At 41.6% G+C, this 17,344-nt stretch overlaps 1 protein-coding gene across 4 annotated transcripts; it reads left to right on the top strand.

Annotated features, from left to right (window-relative positions):
* The first annotated feature begins 42 nt into the window (after nucleotides 1-42).
* Nucleotides 43-15,570, top strand: GPS1 (G protein pathway suppressor 1). 4 transcript variants are annotated; one of them, XM_086762519.1, is made up of 14 exons: nucleotides 43-105; nucleotides 2,678-2,770; nucleotides 4,710-4,891; nucleotides 6,086-6,250; nucleotides 6,432-6,567; nucleotides 6,732-6,809; nucleotides 7,214-7,274; nucleotides 7,674-7,759; nucleotides 8,238-8,332; nucleotides 9,427-9,532; nucleotides 9,883-9,963; nucleotides 10,092-10,229; nucleotides 10,461-10,595; nucleotides 11,360-15,570. In XM_086762519.1, exons 1-14 carry the CDS (start codon nucleotides 73-75, stop codon nucleotides 11,432-11,434), a joined length of 1,464 nt encoding a protein of 487 aa, XP_086618645.1. In that variant the 5' UTR covers nucleotides 43-72; the 3' UTR covers nucleotides 11,435-15,570. The 4 variants fall into 4 exon arrangements, with proteins under 4 accessions (XP_086618645.1, XP_086618644.1, XP_086618643.1 ...); XM_086762518.1 differs by lacking the exon at nucleotides 43-105 and adding an exon at nucleotides 428-591; XM_010123101.2 differs by lacking the exon at nucleotides 43-105 and adding an exon at nucleotides 623-834.
* The last annotated feature ends 1,774 nt before the right edge of the window (nucleotides 15,571-17,344 follow it).

Below are 17,344 nucleotides of genomic sequence, written 5' to 3'. Positions count from 1 at the left end.
GCGACCCGGAAGTGGAAGCCGAGCCGGAGGGAGCGGCGGGGTCAGCCGGAAGCGGCGGCCGCGAGGGGAAGGATGCCGCTGCCCGTCCAGGTGTTTAACTTGCAGGTACGGGGCTGCCGCCCCCGCCTCGCCCGCGCCATCCCGCCGGGGGCCGCCGCGGTCGCCTCCCTCCCCCGCGGTGTCCGACGCGCGGCCCGCCCCGCCCCCTCCTCCGCCCCGGCCCTGCCGCGGCCTCCGAGCGGCGCGGCGCGGCCTTCCCCTTCGGCTGCGCGGCGCGGCTTCCTCGCTGGAAGGGGAGCCGCTCTCGCCGGCCCTGGGCCCTCGCTCGCCGTGCCGCCGGGCCCGTCTGTGTCGCTCGGCCGCCGTTCGCGAGGAGCAGCGCCCAGCCGGGCGTGTTGCGGCGCCCCTCGCCGCTGCAGCGGTGCCCGTGCTGGGCCTTCGCGTCGTACGTGCCGTGGGTAGGGCGCGGGCAGCAGAGGGTGCGGTGGGGTGGCGGAGGAAGAGGAACTGAGCGTCTGCCGTGCAGGGGGAAAGCCGCAGGAGCCTGAGGAGGGTCGGTGCCTTGAGTCTGGATCTTCAGTAACCACACCGGTGATTCCTTTGCGAGTTAACTGTCTTTCTTGCCTTTAGCAATCAGCAAGTTCTCTGTCAGGGCACAGGGGTGCAGAAAGTCAGGACAGGATGAGGGATAGTTCGGTGTCCAGCTCAGCGTCTTCATCAGTGACAGACCTGTGCTGCAGCCTCTCCAGCAGTGGGTCACACCTCTTCCTCCCGAGTACAGCAGGAAACTTCAGCTTGAGTGCCAGCTTGTCAGCTTGTATGAGGCCTCATGAGGTACCTTCCAGCAGGGTGCCCTTCTGGGCTCAAAATCTTGGGGAGTGAGCATTATTTTATTTGCTTTGTGAGTAGTTCATAAGTAAACCTTGCATCTTCCTTCCAAAATAAAGAGTTAGCTTGAAACCTCTGAGTTCTTGTGTCCTACTGAGACTTCCAGCCCACTTCTTGAGTTTTTCTTTGTCTGGAAGTTGGCTGTACTCTGCATTTCACTCCCTACCAGCATAGGAGGACACAAATCATTCTGTTCCACCAGCTGGAGTTACTGTTAGTTTTTATAATGCTGATTTCTGAGGAGTCTGTCAGGTTTTCACTAAGGTAGGCAGACACAGCCTGAAAAAAAAGCAACCCTCATGCTTAGTGTTTATGATATAAGAAAATAGATATGGTAGATAAAAATGGAAAAAGTAAAGGTCTCAATATTTGGTGACCTAAATTGTTTCATACACAGTTTTCTTGAGTGGTGGATCTGGACAATCAAACTCTTCTTTGTACCCTCCCTTCCTTTCTTTCACACTGAGAATAACAAAGTAGGAAACAAGCTTTTATATGCATTACTTGTTTTGCTTAAGATTTTGGGAGGTTTCACATCAGCATTGAGATATGTACTTATTTGGCATGTACCGGTGTGTGAAAGAATAAACAGACTGTGGGTGAATATAGGATGCATCAATTTTTAAAGTTAGGAAATCTGGATCTACCCTGTTTCTCCTCACAAAAATACCCGAGCAAAACCGCCAACCCAACCCTGAAGCCTCTCTATCTTTGCTTTCTTAACAGACAGCAAAATCAATAAAAACATGAGTGTTGGTGGGGGCGAGGTGGTTGGCATTTTTGTCCTTTCTAAGGTGCACTCGTGCAATTTGTCCCAAATCAAGTGTTGCTTATGGTAACATCTGCACATATTCAGTGTTTTATAAGAAGACATTCAACATGGTTTTCCCGAGTTTAAATTGGTAATACCCAGGGGGAGTGTTCAGCACACTTTTGACTAGCAGGAGAACAATTTTGCGATAGCATACCAGTTTTTGTTTGTGGGACTGCATTGTAAATTGGTCTCAAGGGGGAACGTGCACAGGTGCTGTATTGATGCAGCTGTACTGAGGTCACTGTACTCGTATGATTCCTCGCGTGGTTCAAAGCCGTGCAAGATATTCTAGGAGAATAGAATTCTGTTGTTCCCGCAAAAGAGAATCTACCTAAACAGTTGGACTTGGATAACTATAGTAGGAAAGTTCAACTGATGGTAAATTTTTGCAATGCAGAGAAATTTTTTTCCCCCAGTGTTTGTTAGAAACTATGGAATTGCCATTCTGCGTTCTATTCTTTATATTTTTTAATACTTTAAAAGAGTGTAACAGTTGTGGGCTTTTGGTTTATTTATATATATATATTAAAAAATACTTTTAAGCATTAAAGCAGCTTTGAAAGGTTCTGGTGAGTTTTTTGGGTACTTTTTGACTTTTGGAGCATCTTGAGTATTAATGCTTGGTCTTGCTCAAGGAAGAGAAATGGAGTGTCATTTGGAATTTAGCATGCGTGCCTGAGATACTTTGTAGAATCAGATTTATTGACCCCTTCACTTTCTTGCTTGATAAGCTGCCCAACAAAATAAAACACTCTGTGCAAATGCTGAACCTTAGTGCTGCTTGTTTTAGTCAAAGTGTCATGCTGAGTACTGGTGCTGCTAAAGAAAAATCCCAAATATGTCTAAAGGCTGAGGGATGTTTTTTCATTTTTAAAATTTAATCTGTTTCTAAGCAAATTCTTAATAGATTGAGTCACATAATTGTTTCCTGCTGAAATGTAATAAGCTACTTTTGACCTAATTTTGCTATTTTAGGGTGCAGTAGAACCCATGCAGATTGATGTAGATCCACAAGAAGATCAGCAAAATGCACCTGACATCAACTATGTGGTGGAGAACCCCACTCTGGTATGTGCTGGTTGAGGGCTACTGGGTTACATTTCTTGGGTATGGCCTCTTCTTTAAGGTTTTTTAAAAACTCCCTCACTTCACTCCTTGTCAAATTGTTGTTTAAAGGTTAATAGATTCTGTTCCAAGGAAGGTGGGGTAAGAATAGCAGTGGCTTCTGCAGTCTTCTGTAGCTCATCGTGTATTGACCTCTACTACACCTTCTGAGATGAAGGAGGAATTGTTCTTTTGTGACTTGCTGCGTGCTGCCTGTTTGACACAGTGTCCATTCCAAAATAGTTTAGTACATCTAATGGCTTAGTACATCTCTGTACACAGACATAATTCTTGTGTTTCGGAGCTTGTTCTCTGAGAAGCAAGGCTCAGGTGCTGTAAGTATAGAATTAGGATAGAATTCTTTCATCATTTGATGCTCTGGGGACTGGCTGGAACCCACAGAGCTGTGGAGTTATAAAAGGCTGTATTTGCCTGTATCAGTTTCTTCAGTTTTTAGTTACTGGTTTAAGATTTTTGACAATTTTTATGTATCAGCTCTGTAACAGTGAGAGATGGGTGTTGCAGAAGAGAACAGAAATGTTCATTGGGAAAAGTTAAAGGAACATTAAAATTGCAAAATAAATTGTTCAGTTAGGAAACTTTGCAGCTCACATAACCTCTGAAGCTTTAGTTTATCCCTCTTGTCACATGGTTATTCACCGTTTACTGCACAGTTGTTGGTTTTTTGGGTTTTTTTTTTGTTTGGTTTTTTAGTTTGTTTTGGGGTTTTTTTCAGCCTTTGACTTGATACCTTGTTTAATTTCATTGCATTTCAATTCTATTCTGAAGCTAGAGTGGTGAAGCAATTATGTTGTGATCTTTATGTCTTTGTTATTACTACAGCATCCAAGTGTTCCCAAAAAATTAGTGATTTTCTAGTCGCATAACTGATGTGAAGGACTGTAATTCCCTGCTGACATTCAGAGTTGAGGAGGAAACTGAAATTACTCAGTGATTTCAGGAGTATTGTGCACCATCGAGCATGAAGCTGTGGAAGAAAGCATGCTCTTGCCTTTGTATTTTTCAGATTCTGTAGCAAATAAAGGAGGAATTCTAAATACAAATTCGCAGTGCACACAGTCCTGTTTCAGTCTCGGAGCAAGATCATTCTTGCACTGAATCAGGCAAGAATCATGTTACAAAATGCTACCGTGATGTCTATAGCAATATCTTAATTTAGACGTACAGGGGTGAGGCAGTCAAACATGACAAAGGATGCATATTAAATGTGGACAGGCAGCCTGAATCTAGCGTTTCCTGCAGCCTGGATGCTTGATTTTGCCCTGAACTTGCTATGGTTGTTTGCATGTGTGCCTCTGTCTTCAGGAAATCTCCCTGCAATGCCGTATCGTATCTTTACTAGATATTTTCTGCTCCTCTTCTCCCCACCCCCCAAAGGTTTAAAATCTATTAAGTGTTCAGAATTTAAACCTCAGATCCTTCCTCAAGACTGAGAGACCCTATTTGTTCTCAAAGGAGATGTTTTAAGAAATTAGTATGATCAAAAGAATGCAGGTTGCTGCATGGAAACTATTTTTCAAGGAAAAACTGCATCTGGAATGGTTGTCTGGTTTAGGAAACTTCAGCTCAAATGATGGAATCTTGACAAAACTATTAACAGGTGATATAACCAATGCTTAAAGTGGGTGAGCTGATCATCTTTAATGAATAGCATGACAACTGATAACTGAAATTAAAAAAGGTAAATAGTAATGTACTGCATATTTCAGTAATGTTTGAAGAAAGCAGAAATGGAATAATCTTACCTGATTTTTTTATTTGTCTGAATCGTGTTACCCTCCCTGAAGGGGTCAGGACTGCAGGAAAACCTGTGCGAGTCACAGTGTAGTAGCCTGATTTAATGTTGCCGTCTTCACCTTCTGAGACTGGGTTTTGTTTGCAGGATTTGGAGCAGTATGCCTCCAGCTACAGTGGTCTGATGCGAATTGAACGGCTGCAATTTATTGCTGATCACTGCCCACAGCTGCGAGTGGAAGCTCTCAAGATGGCACTGTCATTTGTCCAGAGAACTTTCAATGTTGATGTGTACGAAGAAATCCACAGGAAGTTGTCTGAGGCCACCAGGTACAGAACCTGGGGAGCCGTTTTGACTGCGTTAAGATTGATGTGCCGCAGTGGGGGACTTTGCATGTAATACTGGCATGTTCCTTATGCAAATTGTCTGTGCCCTTAGAATTTGGTAGCAGTGAAATGTGTGTGTTCAGGCCCAAGTTCTCATGCCTTTTTAAAAGATTAAACGCAGAGGACATTATCTCATTCTGAAGTCTTAGTGTTTTGAAATGCTACAGGTAGATTTTGAGGAGAGTTTGTCCCTTGCAACTGCTTCAAATATTAAAGAACACAGTTATCTTTCCTTAGGTAGATTATGGAGATGAAGCCTCATCTAGATGCTCATAAATTAGAACCTTATCTAACTGTTTGCCTTGTTTTGGTTTGGTTTTCTTCCTTTTCGTTTTTTCCCACTAAGAGCAGGTTTGCTGTTAAGGGTAGCCTCTGGTACTTCACTTACCCATCTGCTCTTCCTGTCTTTGCATTATTTTTGTTGCTATGCGTGTTTGTTGATGTCTTGTCTGTTTTGCCCTGGGAGTCTTTATCATGTATATGTCACAATATGTTCATTGCTTTCTTATATGTGAGAAGGACTGCTGGTAAAACAAACAAACAAGCAGAACCCCCCAAAAACTCATAATGTGGTTTTTTCTGTTTAAAATATTGGGAAATGAGTTCAGTGCAAGTAGATAATTGATCTGAGCTCGATGGAAAAAGAAGCTGGATAGTGTACAGTATAGCTTTGCTGTCAAGCCATTGCAATATAGCTGGGGAGAGAACTCGTAAACACCTGTACACTGTGTCCCATATAGAGATGTTTGATTGGATTCAGTGACTCTTTAGATTCATTAAGTACTTTCATAGAATGTAATAATTCATTGCAGCACTGTTACTAACTTGCTTTCAGTTGATTTGTAGAGCAGGTTGTTTCTTTAAAATTAGCAATGAGTTGCTTGTTAATAAAATACCTGCAAAAGATCATTAGGATAATTTTGAGAATAATTTGTAAACATCTGTGATGCTTATAATACTGTTTTCACTGGCAATCTTGGCAATCCTTTTCCTTTTCCCCTCACCATCCTTATTTTCTCTTTGGTCTATTTTGTGTATGCAGTACTGTTTGTTAGGGTAACAGAGCCAGGTACTTGGCAGACCTCTGTTTTGAAAAGTTTGCAGCATAATAGTCCCATTCAAACTCTTTCCTTTCAGAGAACTGCAGAATACACCTGATGCTGTCCCTGATAGTGGAATTGAACCCCCTCCTCTTGACACCGCTTGGGTTGAAGCTACACGCAAAAAAGCTCTTCTTAAGCTGGAGAAACTCGACACAGATCTGAAAAATTACAAAGGGAACTCCATCAAGGAGAGTATCAGGTGAGATGTGGAAGGCTCTGCTGGAGCAAGGAAGAGCATTTTGCTCCTCCAGGCACCTAACAGAGGATGTCAACTGCATTCAGTACCTTAGGTCAGTGTGTTGAGTTACTTGTTTGGAACAATCTGACTATGTCCCTTTCTGAGCACACAGTTCATTGATATTTTAATTCCTGTGCTCCAGGAGAGGCCATGATGACTTAGGTGATCATTACCTTGACTGTGGGGACCTCAGCAACGCTCTCAAGTGTTACTCACGAGCCCGTGATTACTGCACCAGTGCTAAACATGTTATCAACATGTGTCTCAATGTCATCAAGGTAGGAAGATTTGCAGGAAATGGTACTTGGTGTCTTTCTGATACCTGCTGTAAAATCCAGCTGTGCTTTGCTCTGGTTAGAGCTCTTGTGTCTGCAACGATATTGCTTATCTAAGTAACACTGTTTATCCATGCCTGTTGTACACTGTTTCTGGCTCTCTGCAGGTCAGTGTCTACCTCCAGAATTGGTCTCATGTTCTGAGCTATGTAAGCAAGGCTGAGTCTACACCAGAAATTGCAGAAGTAAGGTCCTGCTTTTTAACTTGCATGAATTTCTCTTTGTTTTCTGTCTCCAAAATTTGTAAAACGATTTCTTCCTTTCCACCTTTATGACTTGCTCCCTATAAGACTGCCTTCATCTTACAGTCTGTTCTTCCTCTAATCCAGCCTTCTTGGCTGCTGTACTACAGTTTTTGAGATTTATTGTTGCTTTTCTCCCGTGATATGTGTGGGAAATCTGAGTCATGGTAAAAACAGGGAGACTTCCCATCCTCAGTTCTTGCCATATTTCCCAAGACAAATAAAGATGAAGTTATCTTGTTGTTGAGATTTGCAAGTTAATTATTAGGATGAAATATCCCAAGGACAGTTGTAATCAAAGTAGCTCTCATACTGGTTGCTCACTGCTGCTTTTTTTTATCCTTTAGCAAAGAGGAGAACGAGACAGCCAGACACAAGCAATTCTCACCAAACTGAAATGTGCAGCAGGTGAGTGAATCCTTCAGCTTCCTGTATTGTCTACCCATCTCAGCCTGTTAGCTGTCTGTAGGGCTCTTTGACAACAGTGTGTGTTTGGTTTATTTTTTTCTCTCAGATTTGACAGACTTTGTATTTTCTTACCAGAAATGCAAAATTTAATAAAGTTAATGAGATGGAACTGCTGACTCGTTTTTGCCATTTCTTTCTTCTCTCTAAGTTTCTTCAGAGAGGATTCCAGTGTGAGTCAGTGTAATTGAAAGGATGCTAGATACTCTCTGAGAATCTCATTTCACTTTAGTAGTGAAGGCATCAGCAACCATGTGGGGCCTGTCGTACTCCCTAGATTTTGCAATTTCTCCAAATTTGTATGCTATCATAAACAAGGGACTAACTTTTTCTCGTTACTAGGCTTGGCCGAACTAGCTGCTCGGAAGTACAAACAGGCAGCAAAGTGCTTCTTGTTGGCATCATTTGATCACTGTGATTTCCCTGAGGTAAGGACCAAGAGGGAGCTGTGTGCAGGTCTTGGAGGGGATGTAATAATTCTAAGTATTAGGTTGCAAAATTCAGATATTATAGTTATTCTCATAGCACTCCTATATAGTTTGGTGGTGCTGTGAGCTGTGGGGATTTTTTTGTTGTTGTTTGTTTGTTTTTTTTTTCCAGTCTCTGTTCTTGGGTTCTCTAAATGATCTACTCTAGATCACATAGGAATTACCTATGAGATTTGTCTGTCTGTGTAGCTCAGTCAAAAGACTGGCTATTGAAATTGGTTTCTGCTCTCTTAGTAGTGGTCAATCACTCCTCAGGCTCTGGGTGAATGCCTGAGAGCACGCTGAGTGATTCCACTGCATTTGACAAGGTCTCATTTTGTCACTGCGTGAACGAAAGGCCTGTGGTAGAATACTTAATTCCAACCTTCTGCCATTTTAGTCATCAGTAACGACTCTCTCTCTGTCTCTCTCTCTCTAGCTGTTATCTCCTAGTAATGTGGCTGTGTATGGTGGTCTCTGTGCCCTCGCTACCTTTGACCGTCAAGAACTGCAACGAAATGTTATCTCCAGCAGGTGATGCCTTGAGAGGAGTTTGTATGTATGGGACATCTTTTGGGACCTGGGGCTTTGAGAGTGGATTCTGGCAGGAGTAGTAGCTTTCTCATACAGGAGAGAAAGAATCAATGACCCTTAGTTTGGCTTTAGCATTAAGTGACGTTTCACCTGTTAATCACAGGTGAAATTTTCGTAGTATAATGGAAGTTTCCAACCAAGGTCAAATCCAACATCTACATCTCTCAATTTTCTATCTCCATCAGCGGTCCAGATATTAAATCAGAGGGATAGAGCCCTGCAGAAGGCAGCTGTAAGATAATTTGCCTTCATGTTGCCACTTGTTCTGATGTATGTTGATTGTATTAATACAATTTAATAACTGTTAATACAACTTCCAACATAATCTATCATGTATACAAAGTTAAGAGAATTACAGTCTTTGGAAGAAAATGGATATTTGTGTGTCATAGACTGAATTACTATGATACTGAATTCCTGTCAGCTAAGTGTATGGAAGCACTAATTTTAAATTGATGTAGATAAGGGTTGTTACCTTGACTTTTCATTGACGGATTCATAGGGTGAGATCCTGAGGTTCGGAAATCTATGATGGAGAATAGGGAGAGCGCTGAGAAAGAGTGTGCATCCCAAAGATTTCCCACCCTTACAATAGGTTATTTTCCTGAGACAGTGGCATGATTAACTTACCTATGGCATGCTGTACTTAGTGAAGGCTGTGCTTTGAAAGGGAACACAGAGCTGGCCAACACAGACTACAGTGCATGCACAGATGTGGCCTTTGTTTTCTGGTGGTGTATCCTGATTTGTACGTATTCCCACTCATCTTTTGTTTTGTGTGGACAGATGCTTCTACTGCTTGGTTTGTCAAAAGTATTGCCTTCCTTCACTACAGCTCTGATGCCGTGCTGCATTTCTCTTTGTTCCAGGCTCCCAGCCCTGCTGAAAATGGGCTTTCTGGTCTGTTAGAGAGTAAATTCTTGGAATCTTCAAATGATAGAGAGAGTTTGTAACCTTGCAACTTGGAGTGACGGGTTTGTGGGGTATTTAAGTGGTGAGTTCCAGTGTCTAATCGCTGCCATCTTTGTCTGTAGCTCCTTCAAATTGTTTTTGGAGCTGGAGCCACAGGTTCGTGACATCATCTTCAAATTTTATGAATCTAAATATGCTTCATGCCTGAAGATGCTGGATGAGATGAAGGTGAGTTGCAGGGGAGCAGTGCAGAACAGACCCTAAAACATCCCTTCAGCTAGCCTTTTGTGAGAAGCAGTGACTGCTAAAAGTAGCTACTAAGTGTTCAGCTCTTCCATCTCCTGATGTGCTGAATGGGAACTGGGAGTAGTTTAGCAGTAGAGGGTGAGGAGAAATGATGATTTTTTTTTTTTAAATATATTGCTAGTTCTTTTACTCATTTTTGTTTTATGGTACTGTCTTGCTGTAGTGTAATATCCTTAAGGTTTTAAGTATATACACATACATATTTCAGAACATTAGAATAATGTATTTTTCCAGGGCGCTTCTCAGCTTCTGATATGTTTTTTTTTGCACAGGACAACCTGCTGCTGGATATGTACCTTGCACCTCATGTTAGGACACTTTATACCCAGATTCGAAATCGTGCCCTTATCCAGGTAATTGGTCCTGTAATGCTGAGAGGTGCATGGACAGTGAGATAGGCCGTCTCTTTGTAATTGCTTTTCCCGAGGTTTTTCAGAGGACAGGGAGTAAACTTGGCAACTGAATGTTTTCTTCTTCCTAGTACTTCAGTCCCTATGTGTCAGCAGATATGCGCAAGATGGCCACTGCTTTTAATACCACAGTGGCTGCTCTGGAAGACGAACTTACTCAGCTAATCCTGGAAGGACTGATCAATGCCAGAATAGACTCGCACAGTAAGGTGAGTGCCTCTGAGATACAGACTGAACAGCTGTACTAAGATTAGAAACTCTCCATTCCTGGGACACTTTGAAGTTGCACTCATCTGTTGTGACTGGTATTTTCAGAAGGGCTGATCTGTGTGTAAACTCAGACTCCATGATACCTTAGCTTTGTTCCCTTGCGCAGAAGGGGCCTCCTGCTGTGGAACCCTGTCACAGCTCCTGTGTACAGTTCTCTGTATTGCTTACAGATTCTTTATGCTCGAGATGTAGATCAGCGCAGCACAACTTTTGAGAAATCTTTACTAATGGGCAAAGAGTTTCAGCGACGTGCCAAAGCAATGATCCTGCGAGCTGCAGTCCTGCGCAACCAGATACATGTCAAGGTATGGGCATGTTACATGTGGACCTCGAGACAGGGTTAAGATTTTTTTAAATATTTATTTATTTATTTAGCAGAAACTATGAAAGTTGGTGAATTGAAGGTTCTGGAGGGGAATTGATTTATTGTGCTCCTGATTGGACAAATTCTTACAATAGTAAATATTAAATATATAAGGAACAAGTGTTTCTAGCCAATATATTGACCTGCTTGTACAATGCAAAATATCCCTTGAAGTTTATATGCCTGAATTGATTCTAACTAGTTCATTCGACTAATTCTTGATAAACATCTTTTTTTCTTATCAAAACAAAGATTGCTTGAAGTAATTTTTTTTTTAGTAGAGGAAGTAAAAGATGCATGAATTGCTTGTGTATTCCTTCCAGGATGCAGTTCCAAAAGAATGCTCTTAGGGACGTTTGGCCATCTGCCATAGCACGTGCTAAATTCTATAGTATATTAAGCTCTATGATAACTAAATGCCAGATAGGATTCCACTTCTGGGGCCAACAGCACCTTGTACATAGTAACTAAGAGTGGCTTGAAAGTTCTGGTTTGACTTTTTTAAGAACAGTTCTTGTGAACTGTAACTATGGAAGTTGTAAAAACAAAGCTTTTGCAAAACCATCATTGTTTATGAGTTGGGGGTATGCTCTTCCTCTGCTGTTACCCTGCTGTGCTTCACCTGTGCTTCATTTGGTCTGTCAGGAAGCACTTGGCAGGATATTTACACATCACTAACTGGGACGTGTTTTGGTCTTGTTGCAGTCTCCTCCGAGAGAAGGTAGCCAAGGGGAGCTTACTCCAGCTAACAGCCAGTCCAGGATGAGCACCAACATGTGAAAAACTTCGTGCACTACCAAAAGAAATGGTCCCTCCAGGACTGTACCCAGTGTCTCACCCACTAACTGCTGAGCTTTACAAACTGTCCCTGTCTCCCTCACTTTCTCGGATTGAGAGGGTCAGAGCTGATGGCGGATAACATGAATGTTCCAGTAGCTTCAGTTCTCCTTGAAAAGAAATTCTTTCTGAAAACAGCAATGGGTTATCATTTTGGTTTTGGTAGAACATCTTCTTCCATTCTCCTTCTTCCACCACTCTGTAAAGAGCTATCAGGTTATTCATACAGATGCTTATTTAAGAGTTTTTCAGCTGCTATTAGTTTTCTTGTTTCAAAGCTGCAAAAATAGTTAGTGTTAAGTTGAATGGACAGGTGTGATCTAAGATGAATTTTGCTGGCCTGAAAGTATTGCCTTGATTCTGAGCAATGCTGAGCTGTCTGTTTATTCCAGATAAACTTACAAGTGCATTGCTCTGAATTATGGAGCTAGAGTTCTGATGGGAGAGGAGATTTCCTTTGAGAAACCCTTAGTGATTTTTCGCCTATACCAGAAAACATGGCACTGCTTCTGTGCATTCAGTAACAGGCCTTTATTTTAGGTTGTTACGTTTACCTGGATCCAGGTTCTTTCTCTCTGGTCTCTGTTTTCAAGGACTTGTTTCCTCATGTGTTTCTCACTTGTGCATGACCTGGCTTTGAGGTCCAGTGTTATCATAGCAGTAAATCTCTACTTCATGGAAATATTGCTGCTCGTCCAGTCTTACTGCCATAGCGTGTGATGGTTTCTCAACATGTGCAACAATTGCTTCTGGTAGCATGGGTAAATGCCGTAAAATACCACTCAAGTCCTGTGGAAGAGCTGAAAGCAGTCAATCTAGGTGCCCGCTCTCCAGGTGCATTTATTCTGCTTTTCCCTTTATAAAGGGATTAAAGGTGGCAGCTCAGGTGTGTGTGTTTTCCGTGTTAATGAAAGGAGATATGCACTGAATTTTCTGAAGTCACTGCAGCCTTGCATTCATCTAATCTGTAAGACAAGCTAAGAATTTTGATCCAGCCCTGACTGGTCTGGCAACTGATTACAGATGTTACTGTTAATGTGTTAATGCTTTTAAAATTTTTTTTTTAATAAGTTGTTATATCTAGTGCATTAAACAGCAGGATTAAAAAGCTTCTGAGTATTTGGAGTTTTGTGTTAAAGTTGGGGTTTAGGTATTTTGATCTCAAGCCATTGATTTTTTGCTAAGCCTGATGGTGTTTTGTATGCCGTTGCATTTTGCTTTCTGATCTGGTTGGAGATGTAGTTTACATTAACTGTGGAGAAAGTGCGATTTGAGGGAATGTTCTAACAGCAAAATTCCTGGACTGCATTTGTACAGCTCCTAAATTGCAACAGTGTGCTCTCCTTCTGGCTTTTTCAGCTTTTTAAGACTTAGGTGCTGAAAATGGAAGCAATAGTTCCTGTGAGGTCTTTGGTTAAATGTCTTCCATTTGGCATGGCAAAATTCTCCTGGTTTTGAGGGGAGAAATGAGAGACCTAGTTAATCAAGAACGTCTGTTGAGTCAGGCATCACCGATGGCCAGTTCAGTGAGAAAGACAAGTTGAGTCCTCACGTAAATTGCTGTATATCCTTGTAGAAATGCTGGGAAAGTAATTTTAATGACTTCTGCTGATGCTGAAGGAAAGCCATTCAGCCCTATAATACTACTTAAACCTTGCTTTCTTCCTAAAATGAGCCACTGATATCATTTCTAAGGAAAAGATCTCACGCTCTGCTCTTGAAAAGATGGTTTTGCAACCCAGTTAAGTGCATCATGTCAGCTGGCTATCTTTCCTTACGCACAGCTTCACTCTCTTGATTTTATTAGATTACTTCTGTGCCTTCCTGGAGGCTTTCTACTGGGAGTCCTCAATTGCAAATGGACATCTTCAGCACACTGAGAGTCTCTGCTCTTCCAGATGCTAGTGCTTGTCCACTCTGAGGAAGTGGCTGGAAGCACATATCCTTTAGCAGTCGGCATGGAGCCCACGAGGTGGCAACAGCAGTTTCCAGCTTTTGCTGTGGGGCAGAGGTGATCGGTTTCTTCTCTCCAGACAAAAATGCTTACAACCTGTTTTGGACAGAGAGAGCATTTATCTTTCATTGCTTAGTTCATTAGCACTGTTCAAGCATGGTGTATGCTTTTGTATAGAATTATTGGCTTGTAACTCTCCTTTAGCCTGTGAAAGAAGCTGCTGTTGCGTTAGGATCTTGTAGATGTGAGTCAGGGCTGTCCAGGCATATTTCTTCCAGACATTGTTCAACTTGCTTCAGTCCTAACTTCCTGCCAGTCCAAAAATCAGGAAATACAACGCAGCATGGATGTAGCTCTGTATAACTTGCATTTGTAAGCAGTTTCCCCCAGTGAAAGATTATTCTTACCTTAGATTTCAAAGTAATTCCCAAGTAATAAATGGGAAAACGATGACTCACATAGAAAGAATTTCCAGTGGTTCCCTGTGACCACCAAGGTAATTCAGGGGATGAAGTTTTGTGGGATCTGTAGCGTGTTCGTATGTCTAGGGTATGTTCAGAGGAACTTAAGTGGATTACATGAACTCGTGCAGCACCGTTTTCTTGATGAGGAAGGAGATGCCAGTGGTAGGCCATAATTGATGGTGTCCTCATGCAGTGTAACTCCTGCTTCCTTTACCTGCCTGAGCTAGGGGTAAAGGAAAAAGAGTTGGAAAGAACCTGGTTCTTTTGACGAAGGCAGTTTTAATTAGTACAACTTATTTTAGTGGTAGTGTAGAAACTGCCATCATGAGACTTGTCTTGGAGTACTTGGGGATGACTGGTAATTATCTGACCGGAATTTGTCCAGCATAGTGGTCTGTGTTGCTAAGATTTGTAGAGGGAGAGAGGGGAGATGGTATTACCGCTTGGACTGTGGCTGGGTGCAGCATCATCTGTAAGGCACTGTCATCTGAGGGACTTCAGTGGATGAGGGAGGAAGTAATAGAATTCTGTCTTTGCCCCATGCCATGCATGTATGATCTGTACGTTGGTTTCTGGGACTCTGCCGTAATGGTCTCAGCATTACTTGCTACCTTGGTTGAAATTTCAGCATTGTTCCATCCTCTGGACAGCTCCCAAAACTGCCACTGAATAATGTATTATTTATCATATATGATATCATATATCATATATTTTCAGAAAAAAAAAATGAGGAAACTTTAATAATAGCAACAATGCTTCTGACCATCATGCGTAGATAGAAAGTGCTAGTCAAGCATTCATTTATTTTTTTTTTTAAAGTGAAATCTCAGCTGACTGAATTTGACTATTCAGGTTCTTATGCCATCTTCCTCATTACTTTTTATAGGAAGGACATGAAAGTGGGGGAGCAGTGTCATCTACGGGACAGTGTTTTTACTATTTTCTTGTGCCAGCCGTTTGTGAGAGCTGAGACTAACACAAGTCAGCATTTCATTTTTCATTAGCCCATCACCTGTGAATTTGCGATAGGGTGAAAAACGCCAAACTGGTATGGAACTGACTTCAGCTTATCTCTGATGCTGTTGGGAATAGGAGATTAATTACTGGTATTATTTTGGCTTCTGTGTTCCTATGGATTTGTGAATTCCATTCAGTGTTTTCATAGGGTCTGATAGAACAACCTCGCTTTAGATTATATCATAGAATAACTTGATCAGGCTAAATTAATTAGTTAGGGAACAGAAACTGACTAATAGCGTATGTCAGCCTCTGTGAGCAATGTATGAGATTCAGTAGTTAGAAGTTTGGTAAATTCATAATTGAAGTAAGACAGTTTCTTGACAGCAAAGAAATAATTTAAGCTTAGACTTCAGTAGACTTATTAAGAGCTGCAGACGGAAGGGTAGCTGCAATAGCAAGAGATGGTCTAATTCAAACAGGAATTCAAGTGGCAAGACCTGAAAATCTGTCTTACATGGTAGATCAGGTTAGGTAATCTCATTGTCCTTGATCCCACAGATACTATTGTTTCAGTTCTCTAATACTTCTGCAGCTGTAGCTCTGACTTATACTCCATGTGCCTGTAGTTTATGTAACTGTAAAAGTCTATGTGTACATGAAGTTTGTACTCTGTAAATACATGCTGAGATCCAGGGTTTTCAGTCTTTGTTTTGATGTGCTATTTTTTGTCTTTTTTTTTTTTTTTTTTAATTCTCTGATATCACATCTCATAAGCTGTTTGCCAAATAAAGGCAGTTGGCTTTCTTTTTGTCAGGTGAACTACTACTTTTTCTTATGTGCCTCTGAAAATGGATTTAGATACAAGAATTCAATCTCCCTCAAACCTGAAGACTGAGGATAATTTTCTCCCTCATTCTACATGCAGAGCATTGCCTTTTCCTCCCCCTACTGCCATTAAAATTAAATAGTGTATATCTTCTCAAGGACCTGTGAAACAGAAACAGAATATGATATTACCTTGCTGACTTGGCAGGCTGCAAGTTTTTGATTAGAGATAAAACAGGATAATTAGAATATTGCCTAGCCTGAAAGTAATCCCTGGTTAGTGTAGGTGCAGGTGTGCCCAGCGTGGATGGTAAATGGCTTGGCTTTGCTCATGTTGTAATAGTGCCTCCAGAATCACAAGCATTGTTTGTTAAGAAATTGATACACTGGTCATCTTTACCTTATTAATTGCAAAGTTATCATCTTGAATGTCTGTTGAAAGTTCAGGTTGCAACTTTTTTTTTTTCCATTAGTGTGGTGATTTGCAGTTAGATGCACAAAGGGAGTTTTGTGTTGTAGTGCCTAACTGAACAGTTTTCCAGTCCTGTGTTAGGAGCACTGCAGTCTTCTGCCATGTCACAGGACAGGAGCTGGCAAGATAAGTGTGCATCTATCTGCGCTGCCTACTAAGAAATGCCTTGGAAGAGGGGATCGGGACAAATATGCCTTGAATAATAATTCTGTATAGAAATGTGTCCATTTAGGATTCTCAAGTATAAGACACTTCCTGAATTTAGAAGCCTAAGCCAGCTTGATCCTTTTTTCACACTGGTAAGTGATTCTGTGATGAGACTGTACTCATGAGAGTCTATGATTCTATGATTCTATTCTATGAGAGATGTGTTCTAAAATCCCACTGTGTGGTTAAGAATATAACCCAAATCTCTGCTACTGTGTTGGAACAGTGGATGTTTCTTGTGCAGACACCTTTTCTGACTTTGTAAATTTCCCCTAGCACAGTGAGCAAGAGAATGACTTGAGCTTTCTGATGTTTTTGGGAAACTGTGTAAATGGGAAGGGGTCAGGTAGGCAGTTTGAAATTCCATGATAATGAATGCTTGGCTCCTTATTAGAAGACAAACTTCTTGAACAGACCCGCAAACTTGGAATACCTGACAGCTGTAAAGTGTATGTCTGTGCGAGGGAAGAAGTGGACTATGGCCACAGGAGATGGGAGACGTGGTTTCAAGTTCCCACCTTTAAATAAGGTAAAGAAGCATTTTTAAACTTCATTCTCCCACACTAATCACTGGGCTATTTGGTAAATGCCACACCCTTTCCCTCCCCCTCGGTTTCTGTGCTAGTTCCAATTCACAAGGCAAGCTAGAGTAACACCTATCAGCGTAGTGTCTAAACTTGATTTGAATACAAGGATAGTCAGAAATTATGAAAGCTGCTGAAAGTCTTGGTTAACAAGCTGATTAAGGTTGGAAGATGCTATTCCCAGAACATCATGGGAAATATTTTGTTCGGGTAAAGAGCAAATGAAAGGGGAAGACTCAGCAGGGGAGTTTAAACTACTTTTATTGTCATAATCTGTAGAAAGCTGAAACTAAATGTCAGGCAGCATTTAAGCCCAGCCTTCAAATGGATATGAAGTTCTTACCTCTTGTGATTACTCTAGAGGACTTAGTGTGAATCAATGGGGAC

The sequence above is a fragment of the Chlamydotis macqueenii genome, chromosome 18, assembly GCF_036417535.1.
Source record: "Chlamydotis macqueenii isolate bChlMac1 chromosome 18, bChlMac1.mat, whole genome shotgun sequence".
Taxonomy (NCBI): domain Eukaryota; kingdom Metazoa; phylum Chordata; class Aves; order Otidiformes; family Otididae; genus Chlamydotis; species Chlamydotis macqueenii.
Note: the sequence above shows the minus strand (reverse complement) of the source record. Positions and strands in the feature narration are given on the sequence as shown.

What these genes read in the sequence shown, in the direction of transcription:
- GPS1 (XM_010123101.2), top strand. Translation starts at nt 682, where the DNA reads ATGAGGGATAGTTCGGTGTCCAGCTCAGCGTCTTCATCAGTGACAGAC. An exon ending in TGGTGGAGAACCCCACTCTG is followed by an intron (nt 2,771 to 4,709) that starts GTATGTGCTGGT and finishes TTTTGTTTGCAG; the next exon opens with GATTTGGAGCAGTATGCCTC. An exon ending in CTACACCAGAAATTGCAGAA is followed by an intron (nt 6,810 to 7,213) that starts GTAAGGTCCTGC and finishes TTTATCCTTTAG; the next exon opens with CAAAGAGGAGAACGAGACAG.